At 50.8% G+C, this 18,058-nt stretch overlaps 1 long non-coding RNA gene and 1 gene segment (V, D, J or C); one reads left to right on the top strand and one right to left on the bottom strand.

Moving 5' to 3' along the window:
* Positions 1–440: 440 nt before the first annotated feature.
* Positions 441–7,974, bottom strand: LOC140426661 (Ig kappa chain V region Mem5-like). The segment is given in 4 exon segments: positions 441–1,423; positions 6,399–6,432; positions 7,356–7,651; positions 7,838–7,974. Coding segments are annotated over 4 exon segments (708 nt in total).
* Positions 5,883–18,058, top strand: part of LOC140426662 (uncharacterized) — a 29,669-nt gene continuing 17,493 nt past the window's right edge. Inside the window, exon 1 of the long non-coding RNA XR_011948253.1 lies at positions 5,883–6,187. This is a non-coding gene — a long non-coding RNA (uncharacterized lncRNA). The remainder of the gene's footprint in view (positions 6,188–18,058) is intronic.

Here is an 18,058-nt window from a genome sequence, read left to right as displayed (position 1 = left end):
TGAATTGGGGAATAGGTTTTTCCAGGGATGGATACAGAAGGGGGTAGGGTTGGGGTGTGCAAGGGGGATGTGGGTGGGGAGTGATACAAGGAAGTGATCAGAGATGGTCTTACCTGTGATTGAAACTATGGGGGGAGTGAGACCACGTGAGATGGTAAGGTCACGGGGGAGGTGGGGAATATGGGTTGGAGAATTGTGATTGTGATGATTTAAACCCAGCAACTTTCAGTTTCTTTTCTGATTTGAATCTTGTAAACACAGAGATTCCAGATAAAACTGATCATTTTAAAATGATTGATAAATGTCTTTGAATCCAATGTTCTGCTGATGTGTCATTGATTGACAGGCCAACCAGCCAATCATGACAATCACTTGCTGAAATGCAGCCAATCAGCTGATGGGGAGGAGGGACATTTCCAAAGCACACACGAGACACATACTGAATATTCTTAATGTTTATTACCTTTTACAGATTTACATTGTCAGAAAAAAGACTTGAATAAACAGCCCAGCCAGAGGAAGCTGGAGGAATTCACAGGGAGAATGGAGGTTTATTAAAACACTGGTGGAGATTTTCTCAATGACACGAGAATCCTGTCCCTTTAAGCAGTGACTAAACCTTAAATTGTAACTGCAGGGTGAGCAGGAAGGAGGTCTGGTTTCCTGGAGCAGAGACTTCAGAGGGTCACATTATTTTGGTACAGCTAACAGTCTTCAGCATCTTAGAGAGGTTTTACTTGGCATCACGAGTCCCAAAAACATGTCTTAACCACTGACCCTCAGAAGTGTAAAGCTCCCTCTACACTGTCCCATCAAACACTCCCAGGGCAGGTACAGCACGGGGTTCGATCCAGACCCTTACACTGTCCCCATCAAACACTCCCAGGATAGGTACAGCACGAGGTTGCAGACAAAGCGAAGAGCCCGCTACAATGTCCCAAAACCTGTCTTAACCCCTGACCCTCAGAAGTGTCTCAGACCGAGTCCCGAGAAGGAAGAGAGTTGTAATTCAGTGCTGACAATGACCTTTGCCCTCCCAGCTCACCCCGGTTCTGTTTAAAGTTGTGTCTCCTCTGTGGACTGTCTCTAACACTCTACGCACATTCTGACCTCCTGATGCTCTTGCTGAGGGCAGAGGAGAGGCTCACGTGGGTGAGGGCACAGGAGAAGCGGGCGTTGGACTCCCAGGCAGAGCCAGAGAGGGTCAGCAGGCTGCTGACACTGTAGGTGTTGTCCGAAGCTCGCAGGTAGTTGCTGGTCTGAACCCCGTCCGAAATGGCTGCACCGTCCTTCTTCCACTCCACCACCACCTCATCAGGATAGAAGTGATTGGCAAGGCACACCAGGGTGGCAGTGCCCTTGGTCTTGACCTCCTCCAGGGAGGGGGGAAGCAGGGTCAGCGTGGGTTGTGAATTCTCACTGCCTGAAAGTGAAGAGAAGGAATTTTAATCTGCCATTATAAAGGGTTTCAACTTCCCAAATATTAACTGGGATCAAATCAGTGGCAATGTATAGATGATCTGGAATTCTGACAATCCATTCCCAGGAACTTTTTAAACCAGCACGGAACAATCCCAACAAGAGAAGGAGTAGTTTTGGATGGTTTTATGGGACTAATCTGGGCAGGTGAAGGGGTATCAGTGGGAGAGTATTTGGGTAATAGTGATCACCATTCAGTCAGATTTCGAGTAATTATCGAAAATTGTAATGATCGACTGAGAGTAAAAGTTTTAAATTCGGGAAAGGCCAATTTTGCTAAAATGCGATTTGCCAAAATGGACAGGAAACAGCGACTTGAGGGGAGGATATACAAGCTGGAGATAGAGAGAGTTCAGAACACATGTTCACACAAAGCAATAGTGAGGGACATTGTGAGAGGATAACTAATGAATGAGTGGGACCAATTAGAGAGCAAATTGTAACTTGTGTGTGGAGGTGGAAGACATGGAGATGGTTCTTAATGAATAATTTACATCAGTTTTCACTAATGACAGGGACAAGGCAGACATTGTAGTTCAGGGGGAGGAGAATTGTGAAATATTGGATGTGATAAAGATAGTGAGGGAGGAGATATTAATGTCTTTATCATTTTTGAAAGTGGAGAAATCCCCAGGCCCGGGTGAAATGTATCCCAGGCTGCTAAGGGAAGCAAGGGAGAAATAGCAGAGGCTCTGACCATTATTTTCCAATCCTCTCTGGCTACAGGCATGGTGTCCGAGGATTGGAGGACTGATAATGTTATACCGTTGTTTAAAAAGGGAGGAAGGGATAGACTGAGTCATTACAGACCAGTCAGTCTAACCTCAGTGGTGGGAAAATTATTGGAAATAATTCTGAGAAAAATTATAATCATCATTGAGAGAGACACAGTTCGATCAAGGACAGTCAACATGGATTTGTTAAGTGTCTGACTAACTTGACTGAATTTGTTGAGGAGGGAACAAGGACGGTTGATAGAGGAGGGAGTTTGATGTTGACAACATGGATTTTCCAAGGATTTTGACAAGTTTCCAATGACAGACGGGTCTGAATTTTAAAAGCTGATGGAATCCAAGGGAAAGTGACAAATTGGATTTCAAATTGGTTCAATGTCAGGAACTAAATGTTTTGATATTAAGCTGGTTAAATCATTTTGAAATGTAAAGTAAACATTTGTGAAGAAGGTTGCTACAAATTCAGCAGTAAAATGGTTAATAATGAGAGTATTTAAAGACCCAGTGTCCCTTTAATAGAATAGTCACGAAGCTCAAACTATTGATCAGTCTGTCTGGGGGAACAGGTTGAACATTAACAAACCTCAGTTCACACACAGATCGGGAGAACTTTATCCCCGAACATTGGAGCTGACTTGGATCAACACACTTCACAAAGGATTCTGATTGGCTGTTTGTGTAGAAGGGTTTAGATTTAATTTCAAACCTTGCTGCCCAGCATTGTGCTGAGGTCAAGGGTGAGGCTACATTTAGTCTCAGGGTCAGTGTCCGGGGGTCAGACAGGGTTACTGCTCCTAATGACCCCATGACCCCTGGAGGGTGAGAGTGTGCGGACAAAGGGCAAGGATAAGGATCAAGAATATTCAACCTCAAAGAAAAAGTTGCATTTCCACAGCACCTGTCACCACCTCAGAATGTCCCAAAGTGTTTCACAGCCAATTATGCACAGCAAGATCCCAGAGAGCAGAGTGACAATGACCAGGTAATCAGATTTTTAGTGATGTTGACTGAGGGATAAATATTGACCAGGACACCGGGGAGATCTCCCCTGCTCTCCCTCTAATAGAGCCATGGGATCTTTTACATGCCCTGGGAGGGCAGACATCAGTTTGTTTCATCAGAAAGACAGTCCCTCTGACAGTGCAGCATTCCCTCAATACTGCGCTGGAGTCTCAGCCTGGATTATGGGGTCAAGTCTCTGCAGTGGGATTTGAAGCCACAATGTTGTGACTCAGAGGCGAGAGTGCTCCCCACTGAGGCACGGCTGACACCTCACGCTCCAATAGGCTGCCATGTTCACCCTCCTGCCTCACACTTGGAGGAATGAGGCCACTGGGGAGGGTGGAGCTGTTCCCCAGCCAGAGAGAGTGTCTTCAGGAGAGAGATGGAGAGCAGATTATGGGAGGCCTGGAGTCTAGAGGGGGACATTTAACCAGTCGATGGCAGGGACTGAGCCCTTTCCCCGTAAGGATTCTGTAAGTGGATGTGGAAAGTGGGAGGTGAACCAGAGAAGCATCTTTGTTGTTGCTGAAACTCTTGCTATCTGCTCAGTCACATCTAATAAACACACAGACATATCAGACACAGATGGGTCTGTTTGTGTGGATTTTCTGCTGGTTTCAGTTCTATGAAGAGTGCAGGAGGACACGCCAGGAGCAGCACCAGACAGGCTGAAAAATGAGGGGGGCGATTCGCCGAGCCCTGCGTTGGGCCGGAGAATCGGAGCAACCGCGCCAAGACGCCCCAAAGCTGGCGCGCGATTCTCCGAGGTGCGGAGAATCGGCACCATTTGCGCCAGCGCGGTTGGCACGGCGCTGGCCACGGGCCGCTGGAATTGGCGGGGCCGCCGATTCTGCGGCCCAGATGCGCCGAGCGGCCGCTCCGATACGACAGAGTCCCGCCGGCACCATTCACCCCTGGTCGCTGCCGGCGGGAACTCTGAGCGAACGCCCGGGGGGGGCGGCCTGTGGGGGTGGGGGGGGTGGTGGGTTCCTTCACCGGGGGGGGGCCTCCGATGGGGTCTGGCCCGCAATCGGGGCCCACCGATCGGCGGGCCGTCCTCTCCACCCCCGGGACTACTTGCCGGTGCGGCCGGCCCCTTAACACTGACCCCATGTTGGGTCGGGACCGGCGCACGTAAGACGTTCCCTGCGCATGCACAGGATGGCGCGGCCCAACTGCACATGCGCAGGACCCAAGGCGCCGCATCTTTTACGCGGCGCCGGGTCTCTGACGCCGCGCCGAGGCCCCGCCCCACAAATCACGCCACCCCCCCTGCCAGCCCCACGGAGGCCCCAGAATAGGGGTCTGGGAACGGGCGCTGATGCTGGAGTAAAACACTCCAGTTTTTACTCCGGCGTCGGCACTTGGACTCCCGTTGGGAGAATCCCACCCGAGGTGTTAACCTGGCGAAGATAGAACACAGGACTATGTGCCAAACAGCAGAAGCAGCATGTGACAGACAGAGCTAAACGATCCCACAACCCACGGATCAGATCTAAGCTCTGCAGTCCTGTCTTATCCAGACGTGAATGCTGATGGACAATTAAACAACTCACTGGAGGTGGAGGCTCCATAAATATCTCCATCCTAAATGATGGAGGAGCCCAACCAGAAGTGTCGAGTGGATGATCCATCCCGACCTCCTCCTGAGATCCCAGCATCACAGATGTCAGTCTTCAGCCTGTTTGACTCACTCCGCGTGATATCAAGAAACACTGACGGCCCTGGATACTGCGAATGCTCTGGGCCCTGACATCATCCCCCGAGTAGTACTGAAGACTTGTGTTCCAGACTTGTGTAGACGCTGAGAGATTGTCTTCGCTGGTCAGGGAATTGGAAACACAGGGTCACAGTCTCAGGATAAGGGGCCGATCATTTAGGACTGAGATGAGGAAAAATTTCTTCACTCAAAGTGTTGTGAAACTTTGGATACTTGATCTCAGAGAGTTCTGGAAGCTCCATCGTTGAATATATTTCAGGCTGGGATTAGCCCAACACATTGCCAGGCAATGACCATCTCCAATAAGTGATGGCGTTACCATGACTGGATCCCCCAATATCAACATTCTAGGGGTTACCATTGACCAGGGACTAAACTGGACCAGCCTTATAAATACTGTGGCTATAAGAGCAGGTCAGAAGCTGGGAATCCGGTGGTGTGTAACTCCCCTCCTGACTCCCTCTCAGAGCCTGTCTACTACCTACAAGGCATAAGTCAGGAATGTGATGGAATATCCTCCACTTGCCTGGATGAGTGCAGCTCCAACAACACTCAAGAAGCTCGACAACATCCAGGACAAAGCAGCCGCTGGATTAACACCCCATCCACCAGCTTAAACATTCACTCCCTCCACCACAGAGGCACAAAGGCAGTGTGTAGCGTCTACAAGATGCACTGCAGGAACTCACCAAGGTTCCTTCAGCAGCACCTTCCAAACCCGTGACCTCACCATCTAGAAGGTCAAGGGCAGCAGATACATGGGAGCACCACCACATAGTGATTCCCCCCCAAGTCACTCACCATCCTGACTGGGAAATATAAATGTCCTCTGGAATGGCCGAGCAAGACACTCAGTTATCGACTGGGATTTTCAGGAATATTGGATCAGGAATAAATATCGGACTGAAGTCGACCCAAAGAGAAAGTAACTGAGATTCTCCCCAAAAGCCTGGAACACAGAAGCCACTGGATTGTGAGCCCTGCTGGACCTGTTTGTCATCAGAACTTTGCTAAGAGATAAGCAGGGAGTGGAGAGAGCAGAGTTAAAGCTGGGGGAAGTGGGACCTCGCTGTCTCACTGTGCTGCTGCTGCTGTGATCAGTTATATCAGAGAGTGTGACAGAGAGCCAGAGCTCACATCAAACTCTGCCCGTGTCTGTCACACGGAGACTGACAGGAGTCTAGTGAGTGACTTCACTCCATGGTCCAGGAATGTGAACACAGTCTGCAAACGTCCAGATCTCCTCGACACGGTGGGTAAAAGCTGCTTACTTATATCTTGCTGCTTAAAGGGGGTAATGGAACTAAAGAAATACAGCTGGGCACCCTGTTCTATACAGTGTTCTTCAATGAACCATTTCATTCACTGCAGCTCCCCACTAACACCTTCAACTATTCAGCATTTGTGTTTGAGAACGTTTCAGTATTGAAAGGGTTAATAACGGAGGATTGGGATTTACTTACTCAGTCTGAGCTTGGTTCCTTTACCGAACGTGAGCCACACTGGCAGCTTCCAGTACAGGGGCTGTACAAAAACCTCTGCTCTCTGCTTCACTCACTCACTCTCACCCTCTCTCTGTCTGTCTCTGTCTCTCACTCACTCTCACCCTCTCTCTGTCTCTCACTCACTCACTCTCACCCTCTCTCTGTCTCTCACTCACTCTCACCCTCTCTCTGTCTCTCACTCACTCACTCTCACCCTCTCTCTGTATCTCACTCATTCACTCTCACCCTCTCTCTGTCTCCCTCTGTCTCTCACTCACTCACTCTCACCCTCTCTCTGTCTCTCACTCACTCACTCTCACCCTCTCTCTGTCTCTCACTCACTCACTCACACTCTCTCTGTCTCTCACTCACTCACTCTCACCCTCTCTCTGACTCTCTGTCTCTCACTCACTCGCTCTCACCCTCTCTCTCTCTCTGTCTCTCACTCACTCGCTCTCACCCTCTCTCTGTCTGTCGCTGTCTCTCACTCACTCACTCTCATCCTCTCTCTGTCTCTCTCTGTCTCTCACTCACTCACTCTCACCCTCTCTCTGTCTAACTCACTCATGTCTTTCTCTCTCTCTGTTTCTCTCAATGTCTCTCTGTTTTTTAGGGAGAGTAGAGAATTTTAATTTTGGATGATAAATCTTTCAGCTGCTCTTCATACGTGGACATGGAGAGTCAGATGGAAGCTTGAGACCCTCAGTGAGCTGTGGACACCACAGGGACTGGAGTGTGTAGTGGACACTGAGAATCATTTGTTCAGTTTCCTTTCTTGTGCTTATTTTATATTATATAAAACTATGGGACGTGTCAGTACAGCAGTTTATGCTGTGTGTTCATTATTATATATTATATACAACTGTGGGATATGTCAGTACAGTAGGTGTGACTTTGTGTATTGAGGTTTTTGTAAGGCTCTGTATCACTGTGTAGGGGGTAGCTGCTATACTGCTGACAGTAATAATCAGCGACATCCTCATTTTGCACATTGCTGATTGTCAGGGTGAATCGTGTTCCAGATCCACTGCCGGTGAATCGGTCGGATATTCCTGTGAATCGAGTTGCTGCATTGTAGATCAGCGGAGCCGGTTTCTGACCTTCTCGCTGTTGGTACCAAGCAACAGCACTGCTAACAGATTGACTGGCCGTACAGGTGATGGTTGCGGTCTGGCCCAGGCTCACTGACAACACCGGGGGAGACTGGGTCATGATGATGTCTCCACTGATACCTGAGGGGTAATAGAGAAACAGAGTGAAGTAAGAACTGTCACAGAAAGAGCCTGTACAATGAGATATTGTTGGAGACACTGACTGTTCCTCTGCTTTCAGCATTTTCCCTTCAATCACAAGTCAGTAGAATTGGATTAAAATGGAGAGCAGGAAAATATTCCAGGTGGAAAGAGAGAGATTTGTACCTGCGATGCAGAATGCCAGAGGCCAGATCAGCTGGATGGCTGAAATCATGGTGTCTGCTCCTGTCCCTGTGCCTGGTTACTGATAAACTCTCCCTTCACTGGGCTCTGCTTTATAAAGCTGCAGCCTGTGAGAGTCTCACTGCCCGTTCCTCAGTATGTAAATGGTATGAGGCAGAGACACCACGTCAGCACCTTCACTTCCTCTTCTCTCTCACTCCATCCCGCCCCCCCCCCCCCCCCCCCCCCCCGCCCCCACCTCCATCACCATCTCTCCCTCCCTCATCCTCTCTCCCTTCCTCCTCAGAAGGAAAAAAACAATTTGGACCAATAAACATGGGCCTTCTTCCCACTGGCCTTCCAAAAGGAACCAGTAAACATGGGCCTCCTGAGCTTCCTCTTTTTTGTAAGGGCCACGAAGAATCCAGCATGAGTTTTAAGGATACAAAGTAATAACATTTATTTACTATAACATATATACATAACAGTAGCAGTAACTTCCCTTGCTACATACTCCTTCCTCCTGGTTCCTGAACTGGCCAGCTTATTTATACTAGGAGTTTACTAGTGGTTTCTCCGCCCCCCTCATTGGGGAAGCTCATACTCCCACAGGATTGTGGGATTGTCATTAGTCCCCAGCCAATGGTAAGTAGGCAGGTTATAACACTCTTCTTCTCTCTCACACACTCCCTCAGTATCTGTCCCTCAGTCTCTGTCTCTCTCTGTCTCTTCCATTCTATTTTCCTCTCTGTATCGGTTTATCGGTTTCTCAGTTTCTGCCTCTGCCTTTCTCCCTCCCTCTGACTGTCTCCATGTATTCTTCCTGTATCTCTCTCTTCGTCTATCTCTCTCACTCTTTCTTTTCTGTGTATCTCTTGTCATGCTATCCACATTAACATATCATGGCGCAATCACACACACACACTGATGGACAGGTAGATTGACCAACCAATACACACACAACATCACAGCCAATCACCAGTGAGAGCACATGCACTATAATACAGGGAACACCACAGTTCCCGCTCATTCTACCAGGAGATAGCTCAGAGCACAGAGCTCACAGCGCGCCACTCAGACATACACCATGTGCTGAGTGCCTCCCTAAGATAGTGCTAGGGCTGGGTCCACAGGCTAGCTGGTAAAGTACGAACCACAGCCAGCAGTTAATAGTTATTATTGTACAGAATAATAAAACAGAGTTGTACCGTCTACAACCGTGTTGGTTCGTTTGTGTGTCGGAACACCCAACACGACATGATACCAGGACTGGAAACTCACCAGCAACTGTGAGACCTACCTGCACCTCTTCAGAAACCCACCATCCTGCGCCATGGACACCATCAGCCCGCCGCAGCCGCTCCAAATCGCTGGAAATCTCGGCGTCAACTGGAAGCTGTTTAAACAGTGCTTCCAGTTCTTCCTAGAAGCCACAGACAGGGAGAATGCATCGGACACCAGGAAGATCGCCCTCCTCCTCTCCACGGCGGGGCAACATGCCATCCACATCTACAACTCCCTGGCATTCGCGGAAGGTGAGGACAAGACGAAGTACAAGACAGTCCTTCTAAAATTTGAGGAACACTTCAGCGTGGAAGTTGAGAGCTTCAAGAGGTACCTCTTCCAGCAGTGCCTGCAGGGTAAGGATGAGCCTTTTCAATCTTATCTAACACACCTCCGTATCCTCGCACAGTCCTGCGGCTATGAGGCCACCTCCGACTCCATGATTCGGGATCAGATAGTTTTTGGGGTGACCTCGGACACCCTACGCCAGCAGCTCCTCAAAATAAAGCGCCTCACCCTAGCCACCACTGTCGAAACCTGCGTCCTCCACGAAAACGTGACCAGCCGGTACTCCCAATTCCAGGCGGCCGAATCGGCACGGCAGGGGTCCTACGAGCCCGAGCGGGTCCTGTCGATCGAGTTCCTCCCGGCCCGCGGCCCGGACGAGGGCGGCCATTTTGCACGCTTTCCGAGGCCTCCCGCGCTTGTACGCGCCAAAAGAGGGGACATCGACGCAGAGGGAAGTGATGCGTGGGCGCGCTCTACGCAGGACCGCACCGCGCATGCGCGGTGGCGCAACGAATGCCACGCATCACGACGTGCGGCAACTGTGGATCTGCACACTTAAAGCGGCAATGTCCAGCCAAAGCGCGACAATGCCTCCGCTGTGGCAGGATGGGCCACTACGCTGCCTGCTGTCGAGCAGCTCAACCTGCCACCTCTCCGCAATTCCACCAGCCTCGCAGGGACGTGCGGGCCATTCAGCCCCCATACACCGAGTCATACCCTGACAACGTGCAGACCGGTGGTACCGACGACCGGGAACCCTTCTGCGTTGCAGTAATAGACAGGAACCGGATGTCCCCAGGTAGGATCCACCAGCCGATGCCACTGCACAGCATTAATCCGGGCGATGAATGGTGTGCCACCGTAACGGTCAACCGATCATGTTGCTCTTTTTAGCCTTAGTTTATTAGCTCTGATTGCGTCACCTTTGCTCACAAGTCGCCAGGTATCTTTTTGATACCGCCACGTGGTTCAAGTTCAAGTTATGATTAATAAGTCAGCACAACGCTTCGTAAGATTGAAATCAACGGTCATTTATTATATACAACAAGCAATGGTTATACACTAATCCTACTATCTATGTAATAAACCTATCACTACTGGCCAATACTTAACTTTAGGAAGAGCCCGCCAGGTCAGGGAAACGAAAGGCTTATCCAATCGGATCTGGCCCGCGGGATTCAAAAGGCTGCTACAGGTCGATGGCTAGGAGTCTCTATCGGATAGCGATCGCTGGATTCAAACTTACTGTTGCCGGTTGCTGTTCTTGCGAAAGTCTCGAGCAGGCGAAGAGAAGAGAGAGAGAGATCTGAACTTGGCCCCTCACTTTATAGGGCCCAGGGGCTTCCCGCCTCCCGGGGCGGCCCTTGACCCTGAGTCCCAAGTGATTGGACCTGTTCCCAATCACTGGGGTCGATGTGTCCAATTGCGAGGCGATTCCTCGATCAGGGGGTGGTCGCTCACCTGTCTTTGTTTTGGCCACTGCAGGCGCCGACAGGTCTGGCCCGGTATTCAATTGCTAATATGTTGCAATTGTTCCCGGGGATAGCTGATTAAACTGCAGATGTCTGGGTTGATGGGCTGTTAATAGCCCTGAGTATCGACCTGGGCCGACTTCCCCAGAGCCGAATATGCTGTTCTGCCTGCAGCTGTCCGTTTGTGTCTTGTTACCTGCTTTTCCCAGCAGCCTTTCTAGTTAGCCCTTTCAAATTGGGTTTTGGCCAGATTAATCGGGGCGCAGCCATTTTACGTGGCTACAATCACCAATCACATTCCGCTTAGACACTGGTGCCTCCGCCAATCTCACTGCATGGTCAGCCTTCCACACCTTGCAGGTTAAACCACCGATCCGGCCATCCCACTGTCAGCTGGTTGATTACAACAGGAACGTTATCCCGGCCATGGGATCCTGCCAGCTCGAGGTTGCACACAATTCATACACAGCCACACTGTCCTTTGCGATAGTTGGATCCTCGAAGGACTCTCTGTTAGGCGCACAGGCGTACAAGATCCTCCACCTCGTTCAGTGGGTACACACTCTGTGGTTCTCCTGCAACGGGACGATACTGCATCATGGACCCCGGTCGCCTATGCCTCGCGGGCCATGACCCCCACAAAACAGCGCTATGCGCAGATTGAAAAGGAGTGCCTGGTTTGTTGACCGGCATCGACAAATTCCACGACTATGTGTATGGTCATCCGCAGTTTACTGTGGAGACCGACCATCGCCCCCTGGTTGGCACCATCCAGAAGGACCTCAACGAGATGACCCCTCGCCTCCAGCGCATTCTGCTCAAGCTCCGGAGGTACGACTTCCAACTGGTCTACACCCCGGGAAAGGACCTCATCATCGCGGATGCCCTGTCCAGAGCAGCGAGCACACCGCCCGAATCGGGGGGGTTCGTTTGTCAGGTGAACGCACACATCGGCCAATCTGCCGGCTACTGATGCCAGTCTGGCCCACACTCACCGTGAGACTGCGGCTGACCCCTTTCTACAACATGTGATGCACCACATGACGGAAGGGTGGCTCAAGGGGCAGTGCCCACAATTCTACAATGTCCGGGACGACTTACCGTCATTGATGGTGTCCTCCTAAAGTTGGACCGGATTGTGATCCCACACAGCATGCACAGGCTTGTCCTCGAACAATTGCACGAAGGCCATCTCGGGGTTGAAAAGTGCAGGCGGTGGGCCCGAGAAGCTGTGTACTGGCCGGGCATCAGCGACGACATCGCCAACATGGTGCTCAACTGCCCCACCTGCCAAAGGTTTCAGCCGGCACAACCCCCTGAGACACTTCAGCCCCATGAGTTGGTAACGTCCCCCTGGGCGAAGGTGGGTGTGGACATCTTTCATGCGCTCGGCAGGGACTACGTCATAATAATTGACTATTTTTCCAATTATCCGGAGGTCATACGCCTGCACGACTTGACATCATCAGCTGTAATCAGAGCACGTAAAGAAACCTTCGCTCACCATGGCATTCTGCTTACCGTCATGTCCGACAACGGGCCCTGTTTTGCGAGCCAAGAATGGTCTTTTGCCGCTTCATACGACTTCACACATGTGACGTCCAGCCCTCTGCATCCCCAGTCGAATGGCAAGGCGGAAAAGGGCGTCCATATCGTGAAGCGGCTCCTCTGCAAGGCTGCTGATGCCAGATCTGACGTCTGTTTAGCCCTGCTGGCCTATCGCTCGGCCCCACAGTCCACAGGCCTCTCGCCAGCCCAGCTGTTGATGGGTCACGCCCTCAGGACCACTGTGCTGTCCATTCATGTTCCTAAACCTGACCATGCTCCAGTACTGCAAAGGATACGACAGCAGCGTGCTCAGCAGAAGGTGGCACATGACACTCGGGCAACTGATCTTCCTGCCCTGGCGCCTGGAGACAACGTCCGCATACACCTACCGGAAGGTGGCTGGTCGGCAACAGCCGAGGTTCTGCGCCGCGTGGCTCCCCGCTCGTTCCTGGTTCGCATGCCTGATGGCTCCATTCGCCGGCGTGATCGGCGGGCCCTTTGGCTGCTTCCGCGCTCGCTACGTGATCATGCACCGGTGCCACGTCCTCCTGTTGTCCCTGATGTCGACTTTGTGGAGTTTCCTGCCACTCTGCCTATTCCTCTCTCGCCCCTGGCCAGGCCCATTCCTCAGCCGGTGGATCCTGACCCACCCATGAGGCGGTCAACCCGAATTCGTCGCCCACCTAATAGACTGGACTTATGAGCCTGTCAGCACATTGGACTTACTGAATTGTTGTGCAATAATGTTAACGTGTTTCTTTCTTGTCGTTCCAGGAGTTCTCTTTCGATATTTGATGATTGCATTTGTTTTGTTCGTGGTACAACCTCGTTGCTCGATTGCACCTGACACCTTCCTATGTATATAGTTTAGCCTCATGTACATGTTGTAAATATTGCACGCACATACTCAGCCGCACTCAGTACACACCAATATTTATTACCATGTAGGCACATATCTTTGTGAAAAGGGGGGATGTCATAATATCCACATCAACATATCATGGTGCAATCACACACACACACTGATGGACAGGTAGTTGGACCAACCAACACACACACAACATCGCAGCCAATCACCAGTGAGAGCACACGCACTATAAAACAGGGAACACCACAGTTCCTGCTCATTCTACCAGGAGGTAGCTCAGAGCACAGAGCTCACAGCGTGCCACTCAGACATACACCATATGTTGAGTGCCTCACTAAGATAGTGCTAGGGCTGGGTCCACAGGTTAGCTGGTGAAGTACGAACCACAGCCAGAAGTTAATAGTTATTATTGTACAGAATAATAAAACAGAGTTGTACCATCTACAACCGTGTTGGTTCGTTTGTGTATTGGAACACCCAACACGACATCTCTCTTTTTCTCTCCCAGTCCCATCGCCTGTAATTCTCTAACTGATCCCTATTTCAGGCATTATTACTGGAGATTGGAACACTTTGAGTGCTGGTGCAGCAGTTAAATGCCCCCCCCCCTCTCTTTCCCACAGTTTCCCAGGTGGATCACAGTTAAATGCTTCTCTCTCTCTCTCTCTCTGTCACAGTCTGTTCCTCGCTCTTATCGTGTTAAGCACACTGAGATAACATGGGCTGCAACTGGATGCAGCTTTAACTGAAATATACTCCAGACCTTGAAGTTAGTTCAATTTGATTTATTGAACCTGTCACACAGTTAGCACAGTTCTCTGTGAGTTCGACTCTCTGCTAACTTAAGTGTGATTTCTCTATCTGACTGAACCAGACTAGCTCTTAGCCACGTGCTGTAGGTGTTATGTGATATATACACCTGACTCACTCTGTAGGTGTCCCCAGTGGAAAGAGGCGGAGTGTGAGTGCCTCGTGCCTTTTATAGTGGGAAACCACCCCCAAGTGTTCTGCCTGCTGATTGGTTATGTCCTGTTCTCTGTGTTCATGAGCTGCCTGTCTGGATCTCATTATGTGCGTGTCTGCATATCATGACATCTCCCCTTTTGAAATGTTTTTCTGTAGCATATGTGAAAATATTTACATGTGTAGGCCGGAAAAGTAACTTATTTACATACAATGGCAGATGGGAACATATGTACATGTGAAAACAGGTGTCTAATGTGCGAAAACAGAACATAGCAAACAAAACAAATGTTCATAAGTCCAGTCTCTGGGGCTTGCGTCTGATCCTGGTCGACCGCCGGAGAGGTGGTGGCCTTTATGGGTGGGATTGAAGCCGGACTGGTGGCTCGTAGTCCGAGGTGTCAAGAGGTGGCACAATAACAGATGGAAACAACAAAGAATGTGGTTGCGGGCGGGCAACTGTGCGCAGTGCCCGTCTGTTTCGCTGCACAACAGAGCCATACGCACAACATACGATCGAGGAGCAGCGTGTCGGACAACAACCGCTGGAGCTGACCGGGGATAGCACAGGCAAATCGGTGGCATGAGCGTCATCGCCCTGCTTTTGCCGGTCCCTGAGTTCCTGCACCTTCTGCAGCACCGGGTGGTGATCCAGATCAGGCAAGTGTATGGCTGGAAGAGTCGTCCACAGGTCCCTGTTCATCAGGAGTTGAGCCGGTGACATGCAGGTGGACAGTGGGGTCGCCCTGTACGCAAGCAGCGCAAGGTTGACGTCAGAAGCAGAATCCGTGGCCTTGCAGATGAGCTGCTTCACTATGTGCACCCCTTTCTCAACTTTTCCGTTTGACTGCGGATAGTGTGGGCTGGAAGTGACGTGTTTGAACTGATACGACTGGGCAAACAGAGACCATTCATGGCTGCTGAAGCACGGGCCATTGTCACTCATGACAGTGAGTGGGATACCATGCCTGGAGAACGTCTCCTTACAGGCCTTGGTGACAGTCCAAGATGTGAGGTCCGAGAGCTTCACGACTTCTGGGTAGTTGAAAAAATAATCTTACCATTAGCCCAGTACTCTGTCTTCCTGTTATTCCTTCCAAAATGAATCACCTCACACTTTTCTGCATTGAACTCCATTGACACCTCTCAGCCCAGCGCTGCAGCTTATCTATGTCCCTCTGTAACTTGTAACATCCTTCCGCACTGTCCACAACTCCCCGACTTTCGTGTCATCTGCAAATTTACTCACCCATCCTTCTACGCCTTCCTCCAGGTCATTTATAAAAATGACAAACAGCAGTGGCCCCAAAACAGATCCTTGTGGTACACCACTAGTAACTGGACTCCAGTCTGAACACTTCCCATCAACCACCACCCTTTGTCTTCTTCCAGCGAGCCAATTTCTGACCCAAACTGCTAAATCTCCCTGAATCCCATGCTTCTGTATTTTCTGCAGTAGCCTACCGTGGGAACCTTATCAAATGCGTTACTGAAATCCATATTCACCTTCCCACACGGGATTAAATCAAAAAAATTCCTTTGGGGCTCCTCTGGAGAGCCCAAAAGTCCGTTATCGCTGGAGCTGCCGAAATGTGCGGCTTAGCTCCGCATCGCCGCAACCGGAAGTCCCATCACACAGCCTTTATGACGGCAGTCCGAATATTAAACATTTCAGATCTCCCACTCAAGGTAGTTGCAGTCATATCATCATGAAGCAATTACAGGATTATGATGAAGTTTCTTGGACATCCAAATCTTTGGAACACGATCCACGAACCCTCATAATTTACTGACTCACAGGTACAGGTCGATGAGTGTAATGAATTGTTCTTACCGTTGTCCTTGATACTTTTCTTGAATTTGCCTTGCAAAAAATACCATGTTGGAGGTTCCTTTGGAAGGTCTAAAGCCAGATTGTGGCTCTTGGCTGATGTCCTCAGCCACGGGAAGTAGGCGGTTCGGGACCGACACCACTATTTTGCACACTTAAAGGGACTGAAGGCAGACGTGGTCATGCTTCAGGAGACACATCTGAAGGTGGCAGATCAGGTCAGGTTAAGGAAGGGATGGGTAGGACAGTTGTTCCATTCGGGGCTGGATGCGATGAATAGATGGGTGGCAATACTGGTGGGGAAGCGGGTGTCGTTTGAGGCCAAGAACATTGTAGCGGACAATGGAGGCCGATACGTGATGGTGAGCGGTAGGTTGCAGGGGACGGAGGTGGTATTGGTAAATGTATACGCCCCGAACTGGGACGATGCTGGATTCATGAAACGGATGTTGGGGCGTATTCCAGACTTGGAGGTAGGGAGCTTGATAATGGGGGGGATTTCAACACGGTGTTGGACCCAGCATTAGATCGTTCCAGATCTAGGACGGGGAAGAGGCCGGCTGCAGCCAAGGTGCTTAGGGGGTTTATGGATCAGATGGGGGGAGTAGATCCGTGGAGATTTGCCAGGCCTTTGGCCAGAGAATTTTCTTTTTTCTTCCATGTACATAAGGCCTACTCCCGGATAGATTTTTTTGTTCTGGGCAGGGCATTGATCCCGAAAGTGGAGGGAACGGAGTATTCGGCCATAGCCATTTCAGACCACGCCCCGCATTGGGTGGAGCTAGAGCTGGGGGAGGAGAGGGACCAACGCCCGTTGTGGCGGTTGGATGTGGGACTGCTGGCAGACGAGGAAGTGTGTGGGAGGGTGCGGGGGTGCATCGAAAGGTACCTGGAGGCCAACGACAATGGGGAGGTGCAGGTGGGAGTAGTATGGGAGGCGCTGAAGGCAGTGGTCAGGGGAGGGTTAATCTCCATCAGGGCTCACAGGGAGAAGAGAGAGGGCAGGAAAAGGGATAGGTTAGTGGGGGAGATTTTAAGGGTTGACAGGAGATATGCAGAGGCTCCTGATGAGGGACTACTCAGGGAGAGACAAAGTCTCCAGACGGAGTTCGACCTGTTGACCACAGTGGAGGAAGGCACAGGGGGCGATATATGAATATGGGGAGAAGGCGAGCCGGATGCTGGCACACCAGCTCCGCAAGAGGATGGCAGCGAGGGAAATAGGTGGAGTCAAGGATGGCAGGGGAACTACGGTGCGGAGTGCGGTGAAAGTGAATGAGGCATTCAAGGCCTTTTATGAGGAGCTGTATAGGCCCCAGCCCCCAGGGCGAAAAGAGGGAATGTGACGATTCTTGGACCAACTGAGGTTCCCGAGGGTGGAGGAGCAGGAGGTGCCTGGTTTGGGGCACCAATTGGGGTGGAGGAGCTGGTTAAAGGACTGGGGAGCATGCAGGCAGGGAAGGCCCCGGGGCCGGATGGGTTCCCGGTGGAGTTTTATAGGAAGTATGTAGACCTGTTAGCCCCGTTGCTGGTAAGGATCTTCAATGAAGCAAGGGAGGGGGGGACTCTGCCCCCGACAATGTCGGAGGCGACGATCTCTTTGATCCTGAAGCGGGATAAGGACCCACTGCAATGCGGGTCGTATAGACCGATCTCGCTCCTCAACGTAGATGCTAAGTTGCTGGCAAAAATGTTGGCTACGAGGATTGAGGACTGTGTCCCGGGGGTGATTCACGAGGACCAGATGGGATTCGTAAAGGGTAGGCAGCTAAATACCAATGTGCGAAGGCTCCTAAATGTGATAATGATGCCATCGGTGGAGGGAGAGGCGGAGATAGTGGCAGCCATGGACGCGAAGAAGGCCTTTGACCGAGTAGAGTGGGAGTATCTCTCTGAAGTGTTGAGGAGGTTTGGGTTTGGGGGAGGGTTTATTAGTTGGGTTAAGATCCTGTATAGAGCCCCGGTGGCGA

This window comes from Scyliorhinus torazame, chromosome 7 (genome assembly GCF_047496885.1).
Source record: "Scyliorhinus torazame isolate Kashiwa2021f chromosome 7, sScyTor2.1, whole genome shotgun sequence".
Classification (NCBI taxonomy): Eukaryota; Metazoa; Chordata; class Chondrichthyes; order Carcharhiniformes; family Scyliorhinidae; genus Scyliorhinus; species Scyliorhinus torazame.
This window is presented reverse-complemented; position numbering and strand designations above follow the sequence as displayed.